General features: G+C 61.7%; 1 protein-coding gene across 3 annotated transcripts; it reads left to right on the plus strand.

The window, feature by feature from the left end:
- Positions 1-428: 428 nt before the first annotated feature.
- YJU2 (YJU2 splicing factor homolog) lies at positions 429-13,143 on the plus strand. Of its 3 annotated transcripts, none has more exons than XM_032306495.1 (8): positions 429-553; positions 2,208-2,308; positions 3,448-3,592; positions 5,965-6,099; positions 8,143-8,324; positions 8,944-9,067; positions 11,605-11,752; positions 12,055-13,143. In XM_032306495.1, the coding sequence occupies exons 1-8, from the start codon at positions 530-532 to the stop codon at positions 12,216-12,218; spliced, it is 1,023 nt and encodes a 340-aa protein (XP_032162386.1). In that variant the 5' UTR covers positions 429-529; the 3' UTR covers positions 12,219-13,143. The 3 variants fall into 3 exon arrangements, with proteins under 3 accessions (XP_032162386.1, XP_032162394.1, XP_032162390.1); XM_032306503.1 differs by having other exon boundaries at positions 11,923-12,169; XM_032306499.1 differs by lacking the exon at positions 429-553 and adding an exon at positions 1,111-1,935.
- Positions 13,144-17,619: the final 4,476 nt, after the last annotated feature.

Raw genomic sequence — 17,619 nt, forward strand, 5'->3', positions numbered from 1 at the left:
GTCTATGAGTCTCTGCCCCGGACTCCAGGTAAACGTGCGGGAGGGCGTCCAGGCTGCTCCTCTGTGGACATGCGTAGTCCGTGGGAGCTGTCCCTGGCCCCAGGTACACGCTAGGGGACACAGGAACACGCAGCCCAGCACACAGAGTAAACACTCAGTGACAGCCGCCGTTTTCGCTCCAGAAAGGAAGAGGGAACGCCGCGAGCAGCGGCCACGGCGCACCACGATGGCATTTTTGTGAGCGGATGCTCACCTCTAGGGGGCGCAGGACCTCCCCCGGTCTTCAAATCAGCCGATCCCCGGAACCTTTGTAGCAATCTCGCGAGGGTGCAAATCGGAAGGGAAGGTAGCCGGACTCGGATCTTGACAGGCAGGGGCCAGAGCCAATGAGAGGGGGCGTGCTATGCTCTTACCAATAATAGCGCGGAGGAAGTGACGATAGCGGAAATACAAGGGACGGTCAGAGAAGTTCGAAGAAGACCGAGCTTAAGCGTTCTTCTCGTGCTTGAGAGACAAGTAGGAGGCAAAGATGTCGGAGAGAAAAGTTTTAAACGTAAGTACTTTGTGACTGGGCTTTCTCCCCGGGGCGGGACACCTCGGAGCTTCGGCCTAGGTGGGTTTCCTGTGCTCTCTTATTGGAACCTTTTTCTCTTCGCCAACGGTCTTCCGCGGGGCGGGGCTTTCAGACACCTCCCAATCACCTCCCTTGAGGGGTGGGCCCTTGCGTCCTTTCGGGACGGAGCTGAATATGTTTGCCCCAGCGCTTCTCCTGATTGGGTGTGCCAGAGGGAGCTAGCCAGTCACGTCCCTTGGGGGGGTGGGTCCGCCCTGGCCGTATTGCCGTTCGCTCCTCCTCCAGGCGCCTGAGGCCCCGCCCCCAGCGTCCCGGGCGTCGCGTTTCTTGGGGGGCTTGGGCTCAGCTCTTCGGCTGGGCCCGCAGGGGCAGGGGGCGCCCCCTCCCGGCCGCCTCCGCTTCTCCCGACCCTGTGGGGAATCCGGCGGGGCTCGGAAGGCGGCATGCGGCCCCCGAGCTCCGAGTCCCTGCGCGCGGCCCCCGGGGGCGTGTGTGCTCCGCGTCGCGGAGTGAGCGCCCCGCTGTGGGAGGGTGTGAGCCCCGCGTGCCGGGCCCGGGGCCCAGGTGGGAGCGGCCGGGCCGGTGCGGCTCCGCGGCGCCGCTCTCTCGTCTCTCCCGCACTCGGGTCGGGGGTCCGGCGCCGGCGTCCTCACAGCCCGGGGGCAGGTGCTGGACTCCGTGTGCGCGGGAGTCCTCGGGCCCTGGCGACCCCGCCGGCAGCCGGCTCTCCCCGTCGGTTCCCGGGGCTGCCGCGCCGGCCCCTGCTCATCCCAGCGTGCGGGCGGACGGGCCCGCTGAGGCCCCGGAGGCGGGGGATAGCCAGGGAGTGGAGGACTCGAACCCGGGCCCCCAGCCGTGGAACCCGGACTCCTGACCCCCGGACCCCAGAGCCGTGTCCGCCCCGGGGCTCATACTCTCTGTGATGGGGGCCCGTCGCTCTGCCTCCACGAGGCTCTGCAAGGGTTCTCTGAGGCAAGAGCTATGAAGTGCCCCGTGCGGGTGCTCAGCACACGGACTGCTTTATTTTCGGATTATCCGCGGAGCTGTGTTCCCTGATCCACAGCTGTCCCCTGCGGGTCTCCCGCTGAGGCTCCTGTGTGGGAGCAGCTAGCACGGCAGCCTGAGGCTGCGGTCCTTGGAACGGCTCGCGTGCCAGGTGGAACCTTGGCTGGCACCCGGGAACCGGAGTCTCAGGATGGTTGGAGGGCTTACACCCTCCCTATGAGCAACGCAGATCATGCGGAGCGCCCGACCTCCTTCCGGGTCTAGAATGTTGGAAGCTGCAAGGCCACGAGAGCCCCAGGCTCCCTGTGAGCTTCTAGGAGACGCCATCTCCCATGTGCGGTCGTCTCCTCCGTGGGGTAATTAACACATCCTGTGTGATTCCGGGGGAGCAGATGGGAGCAAGTGCCGGGTCTCCCGGACCCGCTCCCACACGCCTTTTCCCTCTGCTGGTGTGCCCCTGCGTCCGTTCACCGGAGTAAGTGGTAGCCAGAAGGATGAGTGCATGCGGAGTCCTAGGAGCCACAGGGTGGTCCTGGGGACCTGGGCAAGCTCCCCAGAGCTCTTCCCTCTGCCCCTGGCCTGCTTCTGTGCCCGGGGCCAGCTCCCCTGACACTTTCACTTCCCACAGAAATACTACCCGCCCGACTTTGACCCGTCAAAGATCCCCAAACTCAAGCTCCCCAAGGATCGGCAGTACGTGGTGCGGCTGATGGCTCCCTTCAACATGAGGTGAGTGTCCCCCTGTATGACTCCCCACGTGGCCCCTCACGTGGCCTCCTACATCATTCGTGGCAGACACACCTGGTGCCTGACATCCCCAGAGAGTGGCTCATTCCCGGCACTGAGATGTCGACCCAGCGAGCCCAGGACTGTGCTGACCCTTGCTTTCCTCCCAGAACACCCCTGACTCCGAGCCCCCAGCCAGTGTCCACCTCAAGATCTCGATTGTGGGTTATAAGTGTGAGTGCAGAGATGGGACCCGGTGTACTCTTTCCCCACCTCCAGCAGGCACACTTCCTCAGACCCCAGGACCTTTGCACAGGCTGTTCCTTCTGCCTGGATCATTATTCCTTCTGCTCTCACCCGGCCAGCTCTTCACCCCACAGGTCTTGGTTAGACCCCACCCTCTCAGGGACACCTGGCTGGCTCAGCTGGTCGACCCTCTTGATCTCAGGGTCGTGAGTTCAAGCCCCATGTTAGGTGTAGAGATTAATTTTTAAAAATAACAAGTTCTAAAAATACATGTTTCAAAAAACTATTTTAGTAAAATCTTGGAAAAACCCTCACTCCCCTGTGACCCCCCGTCTGACCCCTTCCATAATTCCCCCTCCCTCACATCCCCAGATCTTGGCCTTTGTACGGCTTCACAATTACCGTGTCTTACAGATTCTGAGCCTCGTGCTTTTTTCACATTTTAGCGTGTTGAAGTCAAACACCTGGTCATCAGACTCCTCGTTCTGTGAAACTCAGTGTGTGTTTGCATATCATTGGTTCATTTCTCTCCTTCGTTCACTCATTTTTAAAATTCAGCAATCCTTTTGGGCACCTGCTGTGTGCCAGGGCCTTGGCAAACGGGGGACGCTGTGGGGAACAAGATACCCCCCGAGCGCCAGCCAGGCCATTGCGAGTGTGTGACAAGCAAGTCTCAGCAGGTCTGGGTCGTCTGGGTGCTTCCCCAGCAGGGGACTCGGGGGCCAAGGGCCAGGCACATACTAGGAAAAGCGTGCTAGGTTGGGGGACTCGGAGGCAGGCTGCTTCAGGAGGGAGGGAGCTCCCTGTCCCAGGGGGTATGCCAGCAGCCACCTGCCAGAATGCCAGGAGGAACCAGGGTGCTGGGGTGGCTTGAGTCCCTCTGTCCTGACCCGCAGGTGTAAGACGTGCGGAGAGTACATCTACAAGGGCAAGAAGTTCAACGCGCGCAAGGAGACGGTGCAGAATGAGGCCTACCTGGGCCTGCCCATCTTCCGCTTCTACATCAAGTGCACGCGGTGCCTGGCAGAGATCACCTTCAAGGTAGACACCGGCCCTGCCGGCGGGTCCTGCCCGCGGGGGGCTCCCTGCTCCCGTCCTCTCGAGCTCCCGTGTCACCCCATCCCCAGGAGACAGGCTTGTTTCCGGCGGCGCTATGTACAAAGGCCCCGGTGTTCAACGACACGGGATTCAGGGAGCAGACCGCACCGTGGCACGTGGCCGGTCATGGTCACGACCGTGTTGAGAATTTGGGGGAGTGGCGGGGACCTTATGTTCTGCCGGAATTTCTTTTTCCCTAACTCTTTTCCTCTTGGGTATAAAAAAAAGGACATTGAAAGAATGACATATTTTGATTACTTTTTTAAAGAAGATTTAGGTATTGAAGGGCGAGCGAGCACGTGCACAAGCCGAGGGGTTGGGAGGGGCAGAGGGAGAGAAAATGTCAAGCAGATCCTTGCTGGCCACGATCCCGGAGAGGGGCTCGATCTCACCACGCGGAGATCATGACCTGAGCCGAAGTCAAGAGTCAGATGCTCAACTGACTGGGCCCCACTCCCCACCCTGGGTGCCCCTATTTGGGGTCCCTTTTTTTTTTTTTCTGACAGAGACACAGCAAGAGAGGGGACACAAGCAGGGGGAGTGGGAGAGGGAGAAGCAGGCTCCCACTGAGCAGGGAGCCTCATGTGGGGCTCGATCCCAGGACCCTGGAATCATGACCTGAGCCTCCCAGGCGCCCCCTTGGAGTACTTTTTTAAGCATCTGTAGTAAGATGGGAGTCACGTACCATGTACGGTGTCTGATTCGGTGGCACTTAGTGTGCTCACAGAGGACTAAGCTGACCCTGTGCCCAGTTCCAAGAAATTTCCGTCACCCCCAAAATGAGCCCCGTAACCATTAGCAGTCGGTCCCCGTTGGGCCCCCCCAGGAGCCCCCGTCTGCTCTCCGCCTGCGGACGTGCCCGTCACGATGGTTCTCATGCAGGGTGCCCTGCGCCCTGTCCTCGTGCACGTCTCCTGGTGTGGTTCCGGGTTCCCCTGACCGTGGCGTGTGGTGGGGCTCCTCCTGCCTCACGCTCAGTCACGTTCCCGTGTGGGAACACACCACGTTGTACACCGCCCTCTGTCCCCTGGATGGACACTTGGGTCCTTTCCAGAAAATGATCTCTGTTTATTCTGAATGGTAATGATAACATATGTGTTTCTATGATATTGACGATTTTACGATATTTACAAATAGATACTAATTTTTAAAGACTAGAGGAGCTCCCGCTGAAGAACTTCGGGCGATTAAGTAGCCGGGGCTGCATGTGTGGGTCACGGGTCCCTGCGCCCACACATCGTGGGCACAGAACTCAGAACTGTGGGGCCGGTGCCAGAAGTCTGCCTGCTGCTCCCGCCGCCCGGCCAGCCCTGAGCCTGGAAACAAACGCTCGGGAGGGGCTCGTGTGGGTTCCGGGACACGGGCTCCCCGTCGCCCTCACACTTCCTCTTCTAGTGACGCGCTCCGTACCGGGGCTGCTTCCCCACCCGCAGCAAGGCGGCGGGGCTGGCACCGGGGATCCCGCCTGACCCTCGCCCGCTTCCCCTCCTGTCCGCATCCTCTGCACCCGCAGTGCCTCTGTCTCTGTCACAGCGAGAAACCGACCCAGAGTATCACTGTTAACCATGAGCCACACACCGTGTGGGTTTCCCTGTTTCCCCTGATTCCGACTCGGCGCTCCAGGGTCTCGTCTGGGATGCGAGCTTGTGTTTCCGCTCTGCATTCTAGAAGTGCGTATAGGAGCACGTTCTGTATGTACTGATACGTGATTTATGAATACAAGAAACTGTGAACACGTGTGCGCACACACAGCCGACAGGAAGACACAGGGCATGTGCAAAGGCCCGGAGACTCGCATTTGCGGTTGGGCAGAGGTCGGAGGGAGGCAGCGGGCAGGTGCAGAGGGGTCCGGAGAGGACAGGGGCACTAGAAAGTAGCGTCCAACCCAGGCATTGAGACAAGACCAGCGGGGTGGCCGGGGGACGTCGCGCAGTGTTTGAGTGTCTCTGCTCTTGGCTTCAGTTCAGGCCTCAATCTCAGCGTCGTGAGGTCAAGCGCCGGGTCAGGCTCCATGTTGGGCTCGGCCCTCGGGGTGTTGGGCTCGGCCCTCGGGGTGTTGGGCTCGGCCCTCGGGGTGTTGGGCTCGGCCCTCGGGGTGGGGGCGTCTGCTTGAGACGCCCTCTCCGTCCTCCTCGGCCCTCCGGCTCATGCTCTCACTCTCTCTCTAAATAAATCTTCAAATTAAAAAACAGACCCGGATGGGGACGAGCAGGAGTGGGGCCCGGACAGGAGGTGCCCCGGCGGCCGGCTGCTGGCCAGCAGAAGCGCCTGTGCCCAGGGCCGTAGGACTGACGTCTGCCCGTTCTCCCTTGCAGACGGACCCCGAGAACACCGACTACACCATGGAGCACGGAGCCACGCGGAACTTCCAGGCGGAGAAGCTCCTGGAGGAGGAGGAGAAGAGGGTACAGAAGGAGCGGGAGGACGAGGAGCTCAACAACCCCATGAAGGTGAGGCCGGCGCCGCCTCCTGCCTCGGGCCCGGGCAGGGCGATGGGGTGGGCAGGGGCGGTCGGCAGAGCCCCGAAGTGATCCTAGGAGCCCACCCCCTGGCCACACCCCCCATGTAGCCCCCAGAGTGCGCGTGCAGGAATCTCACACCTGCGATCAGGTGGTGACATTGGGTCACGGTCGACCTCGGGAGAGGGAGGCTGTCCAGCGGGCCGGACCTCTCGCCTGAGCCCTTCGTCTGGGTCTAGAGGACCTTAGCGGTGTGAAGGAGCCGGCCTAGAGAGGGGGCCCATGTGGCCCCCTGTCCATAGCCAGCAAGAATGCAGGGACCTCAGTCCCACAGCCAGAAGGAAGAAGACTCTGCCAGCAGTCCGAGCCAGGCCAGGCCTCGGGCGAGACCCCCAGCCCCTGATTTCGCTTCTGGGAGCCTTGTCGGAGAACGCAGCCACGCTGCACTGGGCCTGGGACCCACACCGGCCAGGGGACAGCGAGAGCCCTGTGGTTTGAAGCTGTGGAGCTGGGGACAGACTGTCCTGCAGCCGGGAAGAACGAATCGAGGGGCAGGAAGTCGGACTTGAGAAGGCGAGGTGCTTCCTGCGGCCGGCTCCCCCGCGCTTGCACAGAGGACACCCATGACCGGTGGCTGTGAAGACCAGAAGCGTGGAAGGAAACGTTCTCTTGAATGTTTCCTGGCTGTGTGACCTTGGGCAAGGCCCTTGGCCTCTCTGGGCTTCAGAATCCTAGTATATCAAATGGCTTCGATGACCGGCCTCAGAGGTTGTGTGGGGCTTAAGTGAGTTTGTACACGGGAGACTCTTGGGACAGGCCGCAGCACGTGCGCAGGAATCCCTGCTTGATGAAACTCTGACCGGCCCTCTTCAAACAAACCGTCCTCTTCCGTCTGTGTTCCTCCCGGCCTCCCCCACCCCCGTAAAGCCCATCCATCCCTGGGCCCTCCATGCCGCTCCTGGCTGTTTTCTGAGCCCGCGTGTCGGACCTGAAGCGGGGTTCTCCACAGCGAGCAGCGCGGCAGGGAGGGACGCAGGCTGTGCCGAGGGGACCGTGTCCCGGCAGCGGTCTGCATGGTCATCTCCATCCTGTCCACCCGCACGACCACGGGGGCTTATGGCCTGAGTTACCCCAGAACTGCACCTTTACACACATTTCTGTCCTCCAGTTTCTGGGGCTCAGGAGGCCCAAGGAGCTAAGCTGGGTGGTTCGGGCCCAGGGTCTCTCCAGAGGCCGCATCTCTGAAGGCTCAGCTGGCCACGTCCTTGCCACGGGGCGTCTGCACCCCCGCACGACGCGGCACCGGCCTCCTCAGAGCCAGCGATCCGGAGGAGCCGGGAGGACCCACCATCAGAGGGACACGCTGTTGTCTCATCACACCCCCCTCGCTCGGAGCGGGGCCCCGAGTCCAGCCCGCACTCACGGGAGGGGGAGTGGGGCTCTGCTTTCTCAGGGGAGAAATATCAAGAGTATTGGGGGACACATATTCAAACCCTCAGCACTGCCACTTCCCTCTGGCCGCAGTCCCAACAGCCCGAAGAGGCCAGTGCAGGCTTCCTGCCCATGCCTCAGAGACTCGGGCTGGCATTGTCGCAGGGATGGAACTAGCTCACGCGCGGCCACGTGTCAGCCTGGGGCCCGGCGCGTCGTGATTGCTCAGACTCGTTTTTAATCTTCGTTACTGTTATTTTTAAGTAAGCTGTGCACCCAGCGTGGGGATCGAACTCCTGGCCCGGAGATCAAGGGTCGCACGTTCCTCCAGCAGCCAGCCAGGCCCCTCCTCTTTGTTTTTACTGCTGTGTCATGGCGGACCTGGGCCAGACACCGGCAGGGTGGCCTCAGCAGACCAGCCCCCGGCCCCACGCCTTTCTGCTCTGAGCTGGGGAATGGGTGCAGCCGGGGGACGGGGCAGGAGGCCCCTGCCCGGGCAGTGTGGGTGCAGGTGGGCGTGGGGGCTCCTCCCCGGGCAGGCGCCGCCCCCCGCCCCCGCGGCCCCAGCAGCCGCGCACACTGAGCCTGGGTCCTGCCCGCCAGGTGCTGGAGAACCGGACCAAGGATTCGAAGCTGGAGATGGAGGTTCTAGAGAACCTGCAGGAGCTCAAGGACCTGAACCAGCGGCAGGCCCACGTGGACTTCGAGGCCATGCTGCGGCAGCACCGGCTGTCGGAGGACGAGCGGCAGAAGCAGGAGCAGGACGAGGACGAGCGGGAGGCGGCGTGAGTGCTCCCAGCGGCGCGGGCCGCGTCCCCCGCGCTCGCAGCCTGTGCGCAGGCCTCTGCCTGCGGCGCCCTTCCGGGACTTCCGTGGCTCCTCCAGGCGGCCCTTGTGCAGGAGGCCTTTCCCGTGCACCCCCCACACCTTCCTTTCTCTCCCGTGGGGTCTGTGTCGGGGTCACCAGCATCACCCCCCAGGTTTGATGACTCGGCAGGGTGGGGTCCCTCAGGCCCGGGCCTGCTGGGTCCACACTTTCCACAGGGCACTGACCGCCCTGGAACCTTCCCTCTGCTTCCGTGTCTCCGTCTCATCGTCTCCTCCCTCTTCCGGAATCTGAACGGGGCCCCGGTTTGGCTTCTGCGTTCCCGGGGGGCGGGCGGCGAACGGCGCACAGGGAGAGAGGAGTCCCCGTGGAGCACCAGGGCTGGGTGGTCCTTGGTCGCAGCGTCCATCGAGGGGACTGTGGTGTGGGGAGCTCCCAGCCAGAGTTCCAGCCAAGGCAGGCCGGGGCCAGTGGCCAGCATTTAGCCATGCCGCCCTGGGGGGCCAGAGAGGATTGCCCGGAGTCTGGGGGCCCCTCGCTGCCCCGCTCACTCCTGTTGGGGGACGGCGATCCCACAGGGCCTTGGTGGAGGAGGCGCGCGGACGCCGGCTGCTGGAGGACTCTGACTCGGAGGAGGAGGCGGCGGCTCCTGCCCCACCGCGGCTGGCCGTCCGGCCCAGGCCCACCGCCATCCTGGAGGAGGTGAGTGTGTCTGCATCCCCCAAGGGCTTTGGGGGGCAGCAGAGAGGGGGAGCTGGGCCTGGCACCAACGGCCAGAGACTGACTGTGTGTCAGCAGGCCTGGCTGCGTGCCAGGATAGCCTTGTCTCCAGAGCCTGCAGTCGGCCAGCCCCTGCTCACCCACTAAGATGGGAAGACCCCAAGACTCGGAGACTTAGGGACACAGATGTGTGTTTCTCCATCCCCATAACAGCCCTGGGGTGACCGCCAGGACTTGCAGGCCACGCTGCTCCCAGCACTCAGGGACCCAGGCTCTTTGCAGCTTGTCTGTCTGCTCTCTCCTGGAGCGTGGGTCCCAGCTCTGGGGTCGCGGCTTCTGGCCAGGGTGGGGCTGGGAGGGGAACCCGCCAGATATTCGGGCAGCAGGACTAGTGAGTTGCAGGGGGCCTGGGGGCTGGGGCCTCTCGCCGGCCCTGGGCTGGCAGCAGGGAGCAGGGAGGAGCTTCTGGCAGGTGGACTGCTAGCACTTTCCAGCACAGCGTCTCATCCAGGGCTGTCAAGGCCATGCTGGCGTGTTAATCGAAGTTGGGGCACTAAAGCGAGAAATGACAAGTAGCGGTCACCCCAGCCATGTTTTATGGTGGTGGTGGTGGTCTCTGCCAGCCAGATGCAGGTTCAGCCGCTGGGTCGGACCTAGTCATGCTGTTCTAACTGCTTGGAGGTGACTTTTCTGTTGAAAAGTTGTGCTCAGCCACTCAGAACGGCATCGGGCCCAGGCAGCGTCCTATTCTAGTGGCCTGGGGGTGGCGGCCGGGGGGGCTGCTCTCACTGCTGCACCTTCACGTCCTAGCCAGGGGCAAGGGCCCGTCCAGGGAGGAGGAGGGCCGGGGCTCCCATCCCACACAGTCCGTTGGCAGTGGCACGCATGCCGTTGGTCAGAGCCCAGCCACCTGAGCACATGGTGCTGCAAAGGAGGATGGGAAATGTAGTCCTTGTGGGGGAGGGGCGCAGCCATGTTTCCAAGGAGGCTCGTGACTATCCTGGGAGAGAATGGCCCTTGGGGTGGTGCTTGCCCGTCCCTTACTCTCAGACAACCAGGACATTTTCCTTGAGGTGCTGTCCCCTGCTGACAAGGTCTCACGCTGTCTTTCTTAAATAAACCGCCCCCAGAACTGTCTAAAATTTCCTCTTCTTTCACGTGGAAGAGACGGGACCATCGTGAGAGCAGTCCGGCTTCCTTTGCTGCTCCCGGACTCCCCCCGTTCCCTGCCCCCCCACGCATCTGTTGCAGGCGTCTTCCTGGCACCTGGTTTGAGGACGCGCTGCTTGTTTGGTTTGCACCGCACGGTTCCATTGAGACTTCCCAAAGCCTTGCCATGACGTCTGTCCCCTTCCGCGCCGAGGCGCCCGTGTCCACGGTTTTGCTTAGTGGCAGTGCGTGTCGCGGGCGGACGCAGGCTTGGGGAGGAGGCTCACGAGGGCTAGCGCTGGCCCGCCGTGGGGGCCGCGTGGGTCCGTTCAGAAAGCGGCAGCTGGAGTGGCTGGTCTCTCTGTAACCCACTGGACCACGTCTGTCCCTGTCCGTGCTCGCTCGAGGGGCCCCGGCCGGTGCACAGGTGGCCACGTGCGGCCGCGCGCCTCCGGGGTCCCCCTGCCGTGCTCCTGCTCCTGCCGCACCAGCCCTCTGGTGTCCCTGCTCCAGGCCTCGGCCTCACGCTCCGCCGCTCGGAGCGGGTCCCTCACGTCCGCTAGTTAACTGCTCATCTGATGGCTGCGCACAGCGCCTCTCCGAGGGGACCTGGCCCGACCGCCTTGTGGACTGGCCGCTGTCGCTTAGCTGTCACACCACACTGAACTCTTTCCTCGTGTCACACCACCTGTGAGGACAGACGTCCCGTCGATCTGTTCGCTGGCCCGTCCCACCTCCTCCCGCAGACGGCGGCCCCGAAGGCAGCGCCCCGTCCCTCGTGCCCCCGACAGCTCCAGCTCCCAGCTCGGACAGGACCTGCTGAGGCCCGTGGATTCCGGTTCCTCTGTTTCAGCATAAAACAGACAAAAGGGGTCCCTGCCCGTACAGTTGAAGAGCCCGATGGAGATGAGCCTGAGCCCGTCTCTGCCTTCCCCTCGCTAGTCCCCAAAGTGGGAGCCTCCGTTTTCCCTCGCTCCGTCGAACACGTTGGTAGAGCACCTTCGTGCCAAGAGTTGTCTGTGGCACCGTGGACCCAGTCGTGAACACGACAGGAACCCCCAGCACGGTTGAGGGGGTTACGTCCCGAGGCAGTGGAGGCCACTGACGGCGTGGACATGCAGCACTCGCTCGACCACATGATCTTAAACTGTAGAGAAAGGTTTCTCAGAGGAGCTGATGCCTGGGTGGGGTATTGAAGGATGAGTAGGAGTTCACCAGATGCCTTAGAGGAAAGGGGGCATTGCAGGTGGAGGGAATGACGTGGATAAAGACCCAGAGGGGAGAAGGCGTGGTGTGATTCAGGAAGTGTAAGTGCCGGAGAAGGTGGGATTGGGGCCGGTTCACCCACTCATGTCCCCCCTCGCCCCCAGGCCCCAAAAGCCAAGAGGAAGGCTGAAAGCTGGGAACGGAGTGTCGGCACCCTTGGCAGCAGGCCCCAGCTGTCGGGCCTAGTCGTGGTGAAGAAAACAGACCTGGGTTGCAGCACCCGGCAGGGCCTGGCATCGCCCACCTCCCAGGGTAGGTGCGCACCCCCTAACCCCCCACCGCCTCCTGTGACTGGAGCGCAGTGCCCCAGGGGGCCATCAGGTGATAGCGGGCCCTTCTCAGGGCTTGGGGGGGTGGGCGGTGCGCCCCCAGCGGGGGCGTGGGGTTGAGGCCGGGTGGGCCAGCTCTCCTCTCGCCCCCAGGGCCCGTGCGGAGCAGCAAAGCAGCTGACCCTGCGCCCCGGTTGCCGGGCACCTCCTCCCTGAGCCAGCTGGGGGCCTATTCGGACAGCGAGGACAGCAGCGGCAGCAACTGAGACCCAGGCCCTTCCCCAGGTCAAGGTCCCGCATCCAGAGCACCAGCCAGAGCCACGCGTGACTGGGCGAACCCGGAAGTCCTCTGCGGCAGGCAGGGCCAGCACGGGCTGCGGCCAGGGGACTCGGTTTCTGTCCTCTCCCCTCACCTGCCGGCCCTCGGGGACCTCGGGGTCCCCAGCTGACACTGCCGCCCTCCGTTTCGGGCCGTGCCATCCCTGGGAGGGCTCCCGGCAGGCCTCTGTGGGCCACACGGGGCTAATCCGGCCTCTTGGCTCTCGGAAGCTGACAGACGGTAAAGGTCCGTTGACTGGTGGACGTCTGGGCGGGGGGTTGTACGTAGCACTAGATCGCCGGGCCCGCCGCTGGTCACGTGGCGGGAAATTGACGCCGGAGCTCACGTGGTTTCACGGTTGCCCGACTCCGGCTCTGGGATAGTTCTCGCCCACTCCAGAACGTTTTGGTTGAAGGTCCTGTGCTCCCGCCAGACTCCTTCAGCCCCTGACCCCCAGCTCTGCTCTCCCGCCCCCTCACCCCCAGCGTCCCGGCCTCTGCCCCCCTCCTCCCTCCCATACTCACATTAGTTTGGCATCTGGGAATGCGGCTTTGTGTTTCCCGCTGGCAGAGTGTGGGAGCCCAGCAGCCCCCACTCTGGGGATCTGCGTTCCTGCAGTGACTTCTGGGCGGGTATGGCTGGGAGGCGGCAACTGGGATCCAGCCAGGCCCCGGGGCCCCACCTCACCCTGAAAACGGGACCCCAGGGGGCCCAAGTTCTGGGATGCAGACGGTGGCCCCGGCTTGGGCTTGCTGGTTGGTGCGTCCCTCCCCCCAGTTCCCCCCAGCAGCATCCTCTCCGTGGTCACCTTGGCCGTAGTGGGAGTACTTACACCGCGGGAGTCCGCACACAGATCAGTGCCCTGTGCAGGAGAGCCAGCTGTGGGCACTTCACAGCCTGCCCAGCCCGCTATCCCGAAGTCAAAGTCAGCATCGTCGCGCGCGCGCTGCCCGGGATGGGGCTGTTCAGAGCAGCGGCTGGAGGAGAGCATCCAGCCCAGGAAGCACTTGTGGGAGACATGAGGACGCGTGGGGCCCGCTCACTCTGACGCGTCCCCGAGGAGGCGTGGGGCCCGCTCGCTCTGACGCGTCCCTGCAGCCCGTCTCCTGAGCTCCGGTCCTTTGTGGCCGTGTGTGCGTGCCAGCTGCCCCTGTTCTTTGCTGAAGATCGTGGATCCTGTTCTGAAACCCGGATCAGCGAACTATGATTGGGCCAAAGCTGGCCCACAGCCTGTTTTTGTGAATAAAGTTTTATTGGCACAGCAGCCTGCCCGTTTGTGTGCGTATGAGGTATGGCTGCTTTGCTCCACGGCAGCAGAGCCAACAGGTCAGGTTTACCATCAGGTCCCAGATAGAGAAGGGTTGCCGGCCCCCGTCTGGGTCGCCCTGCTCTGCTCTTCCTGCTCTGCTCCCCACGGCCTCCAGAGGAAGGTGCTGACACTGCCCTCACGCCAATTTCCAGGCTCACCCCATGCCCGCGGCTCTGTGCCCAGGGTCACTTGAGAATGGGCGCCAGCTGCGGGATGCAGTCCGCGGGATCCCCTTAGCAATAACAGCTAATGTGGGCGAAGCCTTGCCACTTGCCGGACCCCTGCCGAGCTTGGGCAGACGCCCTCCTCTGAGTTTCCCACAGCAAGTTGCTCGCTCCAAATAAAAATAAAAATATATATACATATATCATTTATCTATAAAGTACATATTAAAATGTGTATATAATTTAATATATATCATGAATTTTATAATTTAATATTACTATATATAATATATACTTATTATACGTTTTTATTTTTTACTTCATTTATTAATTTTTTTGAGCACCTACTTTGTGCACAGATGTGTTTTAGGGACTGGGGCTACAACGCTGAAGGCACACCTACGACGATAATGCCCTAAAGAAAAGAGCAATAGTCCCACCTCCTAATGGTGACGTTAAGTTCGGAAGATGGGGGGAGATCGTGGACGTATCTGAACAGAACAGTAAGCTCTGAAGAGAGGCGAGCACGCACTGGAGACAGCAGGGGTGGGGGTGTGTCTTGTCCCCCACGCTGCCCCCCATCAGCTACTGCTGTGTGAGGAGGTCCCTGAGAAGGGTGCAGCGGCAAACATAGGAGCCTGGGGGGGCGGATCTGCTGGGTTCTTGGCCTCAGGGTCACGCGGCTGCCCCTCACCTGGGGCAGGGCTGTGGTCTCATCAGAAGGCCCGTCCGGGGCTGGATCTGCTCCCACGCTCACTTGAGTGGCTGTTGGCCATTCCTCACGGGCTCTGCGCCAAAGGCGGCCCTCAGCTTCCCACCTACACGGCCCCCTGACGGCCGGACCCCATAAAGCCAGCACAAGGGTCTGTGGGAAGTGGCATCCCCTCACCTTTGCCATGTCCCCCTGGTTGGAAGCAAGCCACAGCTCCGGCCACGTTCAAGGAGAGGGGATCACACGTGGCTCTGGCCACTGGGGGGTGGGGGTCATTGGAGGCCAGGGGAGGGTCTACTTCCCAGACCACACCCCGCTCCCTTGTCCCCCTTCACCTGTGAGCTTTATGAGGGTAGCTGTGTAGACGAGTGTGACACCAGCCCCTGAGGCCATCCGGGCAATCCGTGGGAGCGAAGTGGAACTCACTGGACCTGTCTTCAGATTATCTCCCAGCAGGCTTTTATGCTTCCTTCTCCCACCCTATGAACTGGGAGCCCTTCTGCTCTTGGCCCCCAGTTCCCAGTGGGGGTTCCTGGGGTCAAGCGAGCAAGCAGAGGGTTAGTGACGCATCAGGGTCTTGTGTGTGTGTGTGTGTGTGTGTGTGTGTGTGTGTACCCTCCAGGGCCTCCACTCACCTGCTCTCCCCTCAGCCCCCTGCACCCCCTCCCGCTCTCCAGAGCCTGCCCTTCCCCCATAGCTGCTGACAGCCCCCTTTCCCCCCGCACTGCACTCCATGTCTTTCATCCCGGGGAGCTGTCAGCCTCATGCAGAGCCTCCTCCATCAGTGCCCCCTGGGGCCGCTGCGCAGCACCGGGACTTGCGGGGGTGGGCTGCCCTGCTAGAGCGCACTTGGCCTGAGCCTGGGCTGCACAAAGACACAGGGGCCGCTGCCCCGTTTCCCAAGCTCAGCTGCGTGCCAGGTTCTGCCCCAAGCTCCCTCTGCACCAAAACCCGCCTCTCCCTCAGACACATGCCCTGTTATTGCCTGGTTTTACAGAGGCGGGAAGCTCCTGGGCCAGGGACTCAGAGTGAGCAGGGGACGGGCCCCGGGCTTGCCACTGCAAGGCTCCGAGGCTACACCTTTAATGACCACAGTCCCCTGCAACTCCTGCAGACAGAGCCTCCAGGGGCTGGGCCTCCCTTCAGACCGGGCGCTCATGACGACGACAGGGCTACGTCTCCTCCATCAAACTAGGTGTCTTTGAAGGCTCGACCATGCCCGCGCTATCCAACTGAGACTCCTAAGGATAGCCTCTTGTCTCCTCCATTAGACTAGGGGCCCCTAAAAGCAGGGCTGTATCTCGCAAGAGACAGGAAACCCCTAAAATCAGAGCCATGCCTTCTCCATCAGACTGAATGCTTCAGAGGGTAGAATCATGCCTCCCCTATCAGACTGGGAGCCTATTAAGGCATGCACCTGTCTCCTCCAACAGACTGAGGCTTCCAAAGTCAAGACCATGCCTCTCTCCTCAGACTGTAGGTTTTAAAAGGCAAGGCTGTGTCTAGGAACTTCTTAGGGCAGAGATCGTCTCTCCTATCAGAGTAGGAGCTCCTAGGGCAGGGCTACATCTGCTCCATCAGATCAGGAGTATTTAGGCCCCACTGTGAGCCGCCTCATCTTATCCTGGTGTCTTGACTCCCATTCCCGCTCCAGACTGACTGCTCCGTGAGACAACAGTGAGGGGACAGAGAAGGCAGGCACAGCCCCCACCCAGGGATCCCAACTGGCTCCCTCTCAAGGTCCCACCCACCCAAAGCATATATTGAGCACCTACTGTGTGCCACGTCATAGGATATTATTGGGCCATAAAAGGAATGAAGCTCTCTCACACACACGAGGATGAACCTTGGAAACGGTGAGTCCTCTCACGAACCAGCCACAAAAAACCACATAGTGTGGGATTCCACTTACACGAGAGGTCCAGGACAGGCCCGTCCAGAGGGACAGAAAGTGGACTAGCGGTGTCAGGGGCGGGAGAAGTCGGGGGAGAATGGAGAATGCCCATAGGGATGGGGTTTCCCGTTGGGGTGAGGAGAATGTTCTGAAATGAGTGGCGATGATTGTATGATCTTTTGAACGTTCTCAACCTGAAATGCACACTTTAAGCGGGTAAATTGTAGAGCATGTGAATTGCAATAAAAAAATAATAAATAAAGGTGCTCCAAACAGTGTCCAAAAGCGCTCAGCAGAGGTTAGCTGTCCTCCAGCTCAGAGAGCTGCGTCACCACCCAAGGTCAGGGGGCAGGGATTCCAGAAAAGGCCGCACCCAGGAGATGCCCCTGATACAGGGCCTCTCAGACCCCGAGGTGGGGGGCAGGGGGAGGGAGAAAGACTCATCCCAGGACCCCTAGACCACCCCACCTGCTCGCCTTTGTCCATGCAGGGCCCCCCCTCCGCTGCCCATCAACACGCCAAAACCCAGGAGTTCCCAGGAGTTCCCGTGGCTCTTCAAGGGCACCCCGCAAGGTCACCAGGCCCCCAACCCCTCCTCATCCTCGCTGCTCCTCCGGGAACCCCTTTGCGGCAGGGGGGGCACCCCAGGAGCAGTCAGCTCAAAAGCGCAGGAAAGTCAAACGCCGTTTGATTCTGCCTCGGGGGCCTCTAATTGCTATTCCTGACACATGCTGTAATTAGAAGGCCCCTTTCAAATATTTATACCTCAGACGTCTCCTATTTATCCGACAGGGAGAGGGCTCGGATTTGATGAGATCTGTCAACAGCTCATCCCCGAGCCGGGAATTGCCTTGCGGCTGACAGAAAACAGGACAATTACCCGCCGTGCTCCCCGGCAGTCCCCAGGGACGCTGTCTTGTCGCTGATCGAAGAGGGCTGGGTTGGGGGGGGCCAGGTGGAGGGGCTGCAGGAGGGGGACTGAGTTCAACAGGTTCATGTGGGCGACACAGCCCAAGCCGGGAAGGGGACATATGGAAGCCCCTGCTGCCACGAGGGACTTTGCCTGCTCAGCTCTGGACCTCAGCGTTGTCGCCTGGAAAGCGGGGCTGACCCTGGGGCAGAGGCAGAGAAAGGCTGATCCCACAAAGGCACTCTAGAGGGTCTCAAGAGCCACCCCAGCCAGCCCCCCACCTCCCCCGCGGGCCGTATAGTGCAGGCAGACCTGAGCTATGGGGGGGCTCTGAGCAGGTCCTGCCCCCTTGGTGCCTCAGTTTCCCCATGGGAAAAAGTAACTCCCTTCTGCTGATCCTTCCTTCAGCTCTCTGGGGATTTCCCGTTAGATCCCCTGCTAGAAACCAGGAAAGCCAGGCACAGACAGCATAGACATGGCCCCTGACTCACTGTTCCTCCCCAGGGGCCTTTTCCCAACAGTGTCCGCTCTGACTTCTCCCC

This window comes from Mustela erminea, chromosome 1 (genome assembly GCF_009829155.1).
Source record: "Mustela erminea isolate mMusErm1 chromosome 1, mMusErm1.Pri, whole genome shotgun sequence".
In the NCBI taxonomy this organism is placed as follows: Eukaryota; Metazoa; Chordata; class Mammalia; order Carnivora; family Mustelidae; genus Mustela; species Mustela erminea.

What these genes read in the sequence shown, in the direction of transcription:
- YJU2 (XM_032306495.1), top strand. Translation starts at nt 530, where the DNA reads ATGTCGGAGAGAAAAGTTTTAAAC. An exon ending in GAGGACGAGCGGGAGGCGGC is followed by an intron (nt 8,325 to 8,943) that starts GTGAGTGCTCCC and finishes GCGATCCCACAG; the next exon opens with GGCCTTGGTGGAGGAGGCGC. An exon ending in GGCATCGCCCACCTCCCAGG is followed by an intron (nt 11,753 to 12,054) that starts GTAGGTGCGCAC and finishes GCCCTTCCCCAG; the next exon opens with GTCAAGGTCCCGCATCCAGA.